Source organism: Trachemys scripta, chromosome 4 (assembly GCF_013100865.1).
Source record: "Trachemys scripta elegans isolate TJP31775 chromosome 4, CAS_Tse_1.0, whole genome shotgun sequence".
Taxonomy (NCBI): domain Eukaryota; kingdom Metazoa; phylum Chordata; order Testudines; family Emydidae; genus Trachemys; species Trachemys scripta.
This window is the reverse complement of record NC_048301.1, coordinates 113,223,287-113,232,756: the sequence shown is the minus strand read 5'-3', so window position 1 is coordinate 113,232,756 and position 9,470 is coordinate 113,223,287. Positions and strand designations below refer to the sequence as shown.

Sequence of the window (9,470 nt, the reverse complement as noted above, 5' to 3'; positions counted from 1 at the left end):
CAGACAAGGCCTGTGCTGCTGCTCCAAATCCCAGCGCTCAGCTGCCCTCCTCTCTTTGCCTCCCGAAAGTGGGATGGCACAGAAGGGAGCAGGGTGCTGAGTGCAATTGGCACTGTCACATTTTAAACTCCGCCCTTGCCAACAAGGGCAGCAGCCAGTGACCTGAACATAGTAGCGAGAGTTGAGGATCCCATCTGCTGCCCACTCCAGAGCTGCCACGCTCCAGGTAAAATATTTAACCAACGCTCACCCCAGGCAAATAGAATTTGCATCGTCATCTATTTTTCTGAGTCTCTATATATTTGCAGAGATTCATACATTTCAAGGCCCAAATAGACCATTATTACCACACAGTCTGCCCCACTGCAGAGCACCAGCCATAGATTTTCACCCAGCAGTTGCTGCCTTGAGCCTAGTAATTTGTGACTAAGTTAGAGCTTATCTTTTAATTTAGGCAGATGTTTTTTGAAAGGGGAAATTCCTTTCCAAGGGCATCTGTCCACCTGCCAGTGCTCCTTCCCTAGGCTCAGTGGAAGTGTCGGGAGAAATTCTGATGTCCATCACATGCACCAAGTGCATCTGACACTCTTGCCACATGGGAAATCATTTGTGTTTCAATATCTTTCTCTCTGAATAATATCCAGTTCCAGATGTTTTATTTCCTCTCTGACTCCCCATTGTCAGGTTTAAGCTCTATTTTGGCATCTTTCAATACAAATGTTTCTCACGGGGGGACCAGGAAGGGGGGCTTCAGTGCAGAAGGATCATTAGTCAGATTGCAGAAAACTCACCTGAAAGATCTGGTGGTGCAGCAAATTTTGCTCAAAGTTTGGCTCACTGGAAAGTGGACTCACCTGCTGGTGGGTCCGATGCACATTCTGGTGAACTCTAGCACTTAACAGAGTAGTGCTTCATCAGCACTACCTAATTAGCAATCACAATGGCCTTGTGAGGCAGGTGGGTGTTACTGTCCCCATTTCACAGATGAAGACACTTGAGGCAGAAAGGCTGATTAAAGCCACACGGAGCGTCAGAGCCGAGATCAGAACACCAGCAAACTGGTCCCTTGTTCTCAGCCGCATGCCTCATCCACTAGACCACACTGCCTCTCTCACTGTTGACTTATCTCATCTTATAGCCAGAAGCCACACTGGCAACTAGTGATGACTGGGAGTGTCCCTAATGCCCATTACAGTAGCCAGGCCAGCACACAGCAGCAAACTGGTCATGGCAGCTAATCTCAGGGCTTCCAAAGGCCAGCCACAAGGACACCGGATGGAAACGTCAAAGAAAAGTTAGATTAGCCTTGCTATTTCCAGATGCCTGAAACGGAGTGGGCCTCCCAGGCACCAAAGGGGGCAATGGCTAGGCTTGTTTGAACACTTTATCGAACCTTGATGCCCAGGCCATTTTAGAGATACAGACTTGGCTCAGGTCTCCAATCCTTAGCCCACCTCCGAGTTATCACTGATCTTCTAGCAGCCTCACGAGTGAGCTCCGATGCGAGACTCTGTTCGTGCTGCCCTCCCTGTGACCAGAGCCGCCCTTCGGGTGGGTTTGCTTTTGAATTTTGTTCCTGAGAACGGGCTACAATTTCATGCTGCTTTACACAGAGCTTACGCAGGCACATCCTGGGGGCAGCAAGTGGTTCAATATTTCTGTGGGAGAAGGGATGACTCCGTATTAGGACAAAGAGGATATTAGTTTCTACTCTATGGTTGCAGCTGGGTAGTTGGTTACTATTATAATGTTTATATTATTGCACAGTTTACTAGTGTTTTGGAAAGGAATAGTCAACATGGATGGCCTCCTAATTCGTCTTTGGGCCCCCTAGCCAGCATGGTCAGAATTCATGAGCAGTAGGAATGCTCTGAAGTGGCTGCGTACAGGATAAGTGCTGGGTCTCTCTGTACATAGATAGTATTTAAATCCCAGGCACTATGCAGAAATTGGTGCTTAAGGAATCGGTCTCCGTTAACCTGAAATATTCCTCCTCACATTCAAAGTGACCCGTGCCCAAATTGGTTTTCTTCCTCTGAAGTAGCATCCTCCTATTTGAATAGATGAGGTGCACTTCCATAGAAAAATGGCTTCTCCACTGGAGTCCAATTCTCTCATGTCTCGAGTAACCTCAACTTCTATTGCAGTGGTTCTCAAACTCTTTTTCGTGGACCACTTGGAAATTGCCGAGGGTCTCGGCGGACCACTTAATGATCTTTCCAAATGTTGTTTGTACCATTAGCTAACTATTGTAAAGTGCTTTGGATAAAAGCACTATTGTTAGGGGGCTTATTCCTTCACCCTCTCACTTCCCTGGTCCTTCTCGCATGAACAGAGAACAACAATACTCAAAATCCGAAGGTGCAAACAGTTTGATGTTTATTGGGGTGAACTTCCAGCAAGCATGATTCCAGTTTCCTTCCTCAGTGTCGCCCTTCCCAGCTCTGACACCAGAGCCTTGCCCGTGTCCCTGTTCCCATTCTTGCCCCCTTAGTGAAACATGATTCCAATTCTCCCACTCCCATTTCCTGTTCCCATTTCCCCCCTTACTTCCTGATTGACTGCAGACTATATAGTAAACCTTGAGTTCTGCTTAGCTATACCTTAACCAATCATTTTACTGAAATTTAACTAACCAATCCTAACATACTGTAACATGATTATTTAACCAATTATATCCCACCACCTTAACTGGTTTATACCCAACAAAATTAATTATACAGCAGACAGAAACAATCACAGAACCAGAGATTATACAGACAAACAATAGGGAGTGGAGACTACAGTGATAGAACAATACAGAAATGAGGATTTCACATCCCAGCTATTGATAAGTGAGTTCTTGCCAGACAGGATGCTATCAAACTAAGTTTCCTTTTACATCTTCTAGGCTCTTCCCTTTCTCTGGAGGTGATAGGAATATCAGGACAGGATTGTATTCCTAACAGCCCAATAGCACCTTATTTCAATGTGACTAGTTTGGAATGTGAGGATGTGACCATTCACTTATTAGCTTGTGGCTGCCTCTGCTACTTAGCCAAAGGCCTTAGCCTAAGAACAGGGCCTCAGACTGTCACAATAAGAGAAGGTCCTTACACAGACAGACAGTGATTTTGATTCTTTTATACCTCTATAACTAGCTTAGTGATAAGAATACACCTAAATTCTTAAAGTATAGGCCTTTGCAGACAGGCCTGAATATCTATATCCTAACAACTATATTAAAAAAAACCCTTAATAATAATTAACATTTTTTGTTCTACAAATAAAAGCACACAACTCATATTTTAATATCCGGAGTCTTACCTTTCTAATGCGATGGATGTGCCCTTTCTCTCCTGCCACAGCACCCACAGAGCTGAGGCTGGGAAGGGGGGCCATCTCTCTCCAGCAGCCGCAGCCCTGGAGCTGGGAAAGTCATCTCTTTCTCTGGCCGCCGCAGTCCTGCACGTCCCAAAATTCGCCCCACCCCCTCTTCTCACCCCACTACCCCCTCCCACCTACCCCTTATTCCCCCCCAAGGCCACCACCTCATCTTACATATGTGTCTTCTCCAGGGTCCAGGCACCTAATTCGTGGAGCCATGCCTGCGCGGCTCCACGAATTAGGTGGGTGGCCCTTCATTCTCTTGTGTGCGGCCCCCAGGCGCGCACCTTAGAGGGAACTATCCACGGACCACCTGAATGGAACTCGTGGACCAGTGGTGGTCTGCAGACCACATTTTGAGAACCTCTGTTCTATTGACTCCACTGGGGATGGCAGGTACTCACCCCTTCGTTGAATAAAGCCCTGGGTGAAGATTCCCCTGCTGCCTCCCTGAAGCAAACAGGAGGCAGCTTAGGTAAGGTGGCCACATTGCTTTACTTGATGGAGTATAAGCAAACTCAATGGCCTTCCTGTCGACTGGGAGAGAGCCTGGAAACCCAGGAACTCTTTTCAGGCGGAAAGACTATTTCTCATAGCCCTTAGGAACATGGAGATTTTATCAACCAAAAACCTTTCCAAAAAATTCTTCAGCCCAAAAGACCACATTGTAAAGAGACAGTTTGAAGGGAAGGAAGATAGGAGCCTGGTGGTAGAACAGGACCAGAGTGAAGCTCGGTTGGGTGACCTTAGCTAAGCATTTCCAATGTTTGGCTGCTGTTATTTGCATTTTAATGTGGAACCTTACATTCTGAAAATTAAAGTTTTTCCTTCTTCTTTTTTTCAAATTAACTTTTTTTGTGGTTAACCGCAACATTCTTTTAAGGCACTTTCTGAAGAGATTAGGGGTATGTCTGATCAACCCTTGCTCCGGCTACACACATACTTTGCCTGGAGAAGGTTTGAGAGTTTGGCACTGGCTTGGCTTCATGTTATACCTCCTTCATGGCATGGTCTATGGCTTCCTGCCTCCTCTCCTTCTGGACTGTGTGTCTCAGATTTGTTTCTGATTCTCTTCGCTCCAAGTTTTTGGACATTCTCCATTTCCTTTAAAACCAGGTGGCCACAGAATCCTGTGTGTTTCCTACTGAAGCTTAATTAAGAAACTCTGACTTCTCCGATGTAATTGACCCCTAATCTTTACTCTTTGGGGGCAAAATCCCCCCAACCCAGAAGGCCTGCACAAAGCTTTTTGCATCACTAAGCCATGTTGACAAGACTTGAGAAGTGTTCTGGCCGTGCGCTGATTTTCTGCCCAAAGGTGAATTTCACCCTTAGTGCCCAACATGGCTCTTCAGTACACAAGTGAGATTTCTGGGCTGGAGAAACTGAATTGGTTATACTATTTTTATTCTGTTGTTCCCTTAATGCATAATCATCTGAGGCTGTTAAGTTGTTCCCACCCCATTGGTTATGAGGTTCTCATTTCATATCCCCTGGACATTTAAATTATTATAGTATCACAATGAAATGTCACATTGACAGCTTACCGCTTAAGGTGTTTCATACCATTATTTATTGTAATTCTGTGCATCCTCTCCGTATACATTACCATGCACCAAACAAAGCAAATCGCCTTCCCTCGTCCCCTACCCCACCCTTACCAGCAGTGCATTTTAGATTGGTCTTGACTGATCTTTATTTTGTAGCACATCATACAGTCACAAAGCAGCTCTAAGCTTTACACACTTCCAAACTAAAAGGTCCTTTTTCTGTCTTCAACATAGTAAGAACCAGTTTACAAAGGCCATAGATTTAAAATCTCCATTGACTTTTCACATCCCTGTGTGTTCAACTTGAATATCAGTCCCCAAAGGGAAACATAATGGGATTCAGACTTCAGTGAGAGCAAATCCCTCATTTTTCTTTGTCTTTCTTTTTGCTCTTTCTCTGGCTGGTCAATTCATTAAGTTTTTTATCCAGGCGCCTCTGGAGATGAGCTCTTTTTGCTGGGTCCAGTGACTTGTCTTTTGAACCACTCCCAGCGTAGAGAATTCCTTCTCTGCTAATTCTCTGCCGAGCTTGTGTTTTGGCCTTCTCCCCACACCCATGAATCTGTAGGAGACACAACAATAATTTTGGTGGCAGACCTGAAACTGCCCTGAGATGTTACCCATAAGATGCCTTATGAATGAATGGCATTGTTAGAGCCTGAAGTTCCTCATGCAGAATCCTAAGCTTGAACATACTTCACAGTCCATAAAAATGTCCACCAGTTATTTATAGCCCTTTTAATTCAGAAACAAAATACAAACATAATTTGCCCGATAGAATACACACAGTAATTAAATCATCCCTTTAGACAGTTTAAGTATTTCGTTCACAAAGTCTAAACATTTTGGGAGATCACTGCTCCATCATCTGAGTCGCCAGATTTTTTAAACTTCTCTTATACCATCTGGTGAAATATTAGCTCTGTTTTCTAACCTGCAGTGTTAATGTCTGCTATTTCTTTTCTCTTTCATTGAGAGAACGCATCTAAAATAGGTCTTAACAAGCAGGTATTGCACTTAAAGTCAGAAAAGTGACTTTGGAAAAAAAAAAAGCCACCTTTTATTCAAATATCTGCCCCTTCTGTGTGTTTGGGCCTATTAATACTGGGAAAATTTTCTAACTGGTTTTAAAATCAGGTCAGCTAAACCAGTTTCAAAACTGGACAGAAGTGTAGCGAAGACTCTGTTTAAGGTAGCCTGATTCACTCAAGATCATTACTGCTTCTGTAAGACAGGGTCAGGCCACCTTAAATCATTTAAAACCAGGCTGAAACTAAAGCTGTTACCAGTTTACCCAATCAATTTAGTTCAACCTATTTTAAAACCAGTTTGACATTTTCCCAGTGTAGACAGATCCTTAGAGTCATATTACCTGATTCTTTTATTGACGTGACAAACATGTTTACTAGTTAGCACTACAGGGCCAGGTGGTAAACTCTTTGGGGCAAGGACTATCTTTTCATTCGGTGTTTGAAGAGTGCCTAGCTCAGTGGAGTCATGGTCCACGACTGAGGCATGCCTAGGCACTACAATAATATAAATAATATATGTTAAGAAATAAAGAACTGGATTCTGATCTGCCATATGCAACATAAACATTACTGCCACCTAAATTCTTATTCTGGAGTCTTTGTTACCATTGCTTACGTAGCCAGAGAGAGAGAGAACACTGTTGGGTTTTCAGATCCCAGAGACAGCTTGCAGTGCTGACAGTTACAAAAATCTTCACATAGATGATGTATATGATCTAAAAATCACTGAGGGAGATTAAATACGGAATCCCACAAAGTCATTTTAATAGGAATTTTGGGACCTTTGGGGCCCTATCTGGTACCATTTAAAATCAGTGGGAGTTTTGTTAATGACTTTGGCCCTGATTCAGCCAGGTACTTAAGCATGTACCTAAACTATGAATAATCTCAATTCTATTCAGCAAAATTCTTAAACAGCACACGAAATGGGATTTAACAAGGGCTTTGCTGAATAGGAATGGAGTTACACGTGTTTACAGATAGGCATCCTCTTAAGTCATTGCTGAATTGGGGTCTTGATTAGGAAAAAAAACTGGACCCTTTTATGAAGACTGTTCAGTCTCATAGACTCAGACTTTAAGGTCAGAAGGGACCATTATGATCATCTGGTCTGACCCCCTGCATGCTGCAGGCCGCAAGACCCTTCCCTGGACTCTGCCGTTGAAGTCCCCAATCCTGTGTTTTAGTGACTTCAATCGGCTGAGACCCTCCTGCTAGTGATCCCTGCCCCATGCTGCGGAGGAAGGCGAAAAACCTCCAGAGGCTCAGCCAATCTACCCTGGAGGAAAATTCCTTCCCGACCCCAAATATGGCGATCAGTAATACCCCGAGCATATAGGCAAGAGTCTCTAGCCTGACCCTTGTTGGCCATTATGCTATTCATGTACCATTGCTTGGTTTTCCTTGGCTACTATGTTTTACCATTAAACCATTCCCTCCATAAACTTATCCAACTTAATCTTAAAACCAGACAGGTCCGTTGCCCCCACCGTTTCCCTCGGAAGGCCGTTCCAATATTTCACCCCTCTGATGGTCAGAAACCTTCGTCTAATTTCAAGCCTGAACTTCCCCCCGGCCAGTTTATATCCATTCGTTCTCGTGTCCACATTAGTACTAAGCTGGAATAATTCCTCTCCCTCCCTTGTATTAACCCCTCTGATATATTTGAAGATAGCAATCATATCCCCCCTCAGCCTTCGCTTTGTCAGACTAAACAACCCAAGCTCCTCTAATCTCTTTTCATACGACAGGTTTTCCATTCCTCAGATGCACATCAATCCCAATAGGAGCTAAGAGGTTTGGTTTGCATGTTAATAGCAAGCCTGATCCCTTACTAGATAAGACCAAAGTCTGACCTGCTGAACCCAAATAAACAAGCAACAAAAAGATAGTGAAGCAGGTTTTATCCTTACAATTAATTCCCATTTAATTCTTCATTATAATTCATCAAGGAAAGAATCTCAATTAGATTCTCCATGAAATGAAATTCTGTCCAAATCAGATTCTGAATGAACATAGATACAAATATTCTTTGCCATGGAAATAGATCTTGTTTTTTCAGTGGAATAATCTACACTGATAGTTTACAGAACCAGCTAGGTTTTTAGACGTATAGAGGATACTCTGCTGGGTGATGTAATGGCCTGTGTTATGCAGGTCAGACTAGATGATCGTAACAGTTCCTTATCCATTCTGGCCTTAAAATCTATGAATGTCTGACAGGGTGGCATAGAAAGTTCAGATATACCCGCTTTTCATCTCTGCAGAGCTGGGTGCAGATTCTGGGTGTGACACATGAAAAATCAATTTGGTGGTCTCCTCATATTTCCCAGTGAAAACTGGATCAAGCTGCCATGCAATCTGGCCCAGCAGGAAGTCTGCTCAGGAGAAGTCCAGTCTAGGAATACAGAGACTCGGGTGCATTGAAAGAGTAGCATGAAGGAAGTTTACAGAGAGACTGGATGGGTAACTCGTTCAGCCAAACATGTGGACACAACTTTTGGAATCAGAAATCAAAATTTCCAAACAAGAAGAAGCTTCCTCAGATCTACTTACTGAAAGGGAGGAACTGATGAGGTGTATGAGGACAGAGAAGTTTAGAACCAGTGACCATGAGTTACTTGAGTTTACTCAGTTTAGAACTTTAACCACCTGTGTGGCCTAGGTGTATGGCCCTAGCCTCTAGTTCCAAAGGTTCTGGGCTCAAATCCCAGCTATGCCCTGGCAGCAATGGGTACATCTCCGTCTGCTTTAATGTCAAGACTATGCTAAATTGTTATAATTAATAACAACAAAAATTCTGAAGGGATATTAAACCTCATGCTTCAGCTTTTAAGCCAACTGTTAGTTATTGGAGACATAATATGGGGGGTGGCCAATTATATGACATCTACCTACTGCGGGGTTTCTTACGGAGGAATTCTAGAAGGGAGGATAATTAGCGAGCCAAGGCCTATAGCTGGGATTTTCAGAGGTGTGGCACCTGACTCCTGGGTGACTTTGAATCGGACTTGGGTGCCTAAATCCCTTCAGACTCTGACAATTCCAATCGGCAACTGTTCTGGAAAAGAATTCAAGAAAGAAGAAGTGGCCGTTGCAGTTTTCTGCTCAAAGATCTGAGGTTAAAGAGAACCTGCCCTGGATACAGAAAGAGAAGAGGCAGGCCAAGAACACTCAGCCTGTAAGGCTTGGCAAAGAAAAGGCAAAAGCATCAAAAAAAGACAGATGAGCTGATTCTAGCCACCTGTGTAAATGGGAATGAAAAAGGCTTTTTACAAACATACCAGGGAGGAAAAAGTTCCTAGAGAGAAAGCAAGTCCACTGGATAGAGCACTGGACTGGGACTCAGGAGACCTGAGTTCTATTATCAGCTTTGTCACTGGCCTACTGGATGACCCTGGGTAAATTATGTCCCTGCACCATGCCTCAGTTTCCCCATCTGTAAAATGGGGACAAGAAAACTACAGTGGAGTGAAAAATTGATTTTTCAGTTCTGGACTCACACTGAAAAAACAGGTTTCAG

At 43.7% G+C, this 9,470-nt stretch overlaps 1 protein-coding gene across 1 annotated transcript in view; it reads right to left on the bottom strand.

Moving 5' to 3' along the window:
• Positions 1-4,913: 4,913 nt before the first annotated feature.
• The window catches only part of IGHMBP2 (immunoglobulin mu DNA binding protein 2), an 88,585-nt gene continuing 84,028 nt past the window's right edge, over positions 4,914-9,470 (bottom strand). Inside the window, exon 15 of the mRNA XM_034770450.1 lies at positions 4,914-5,478. Coding sequence (XP_034626341.1) covers positions 5,281-5,478 — 198 coding nt within the window. The 3' untranslated portion in view covers positions 4,914-5,280. The remainder of the gene's footprint in view (positions 5,479-9,470) is intronic.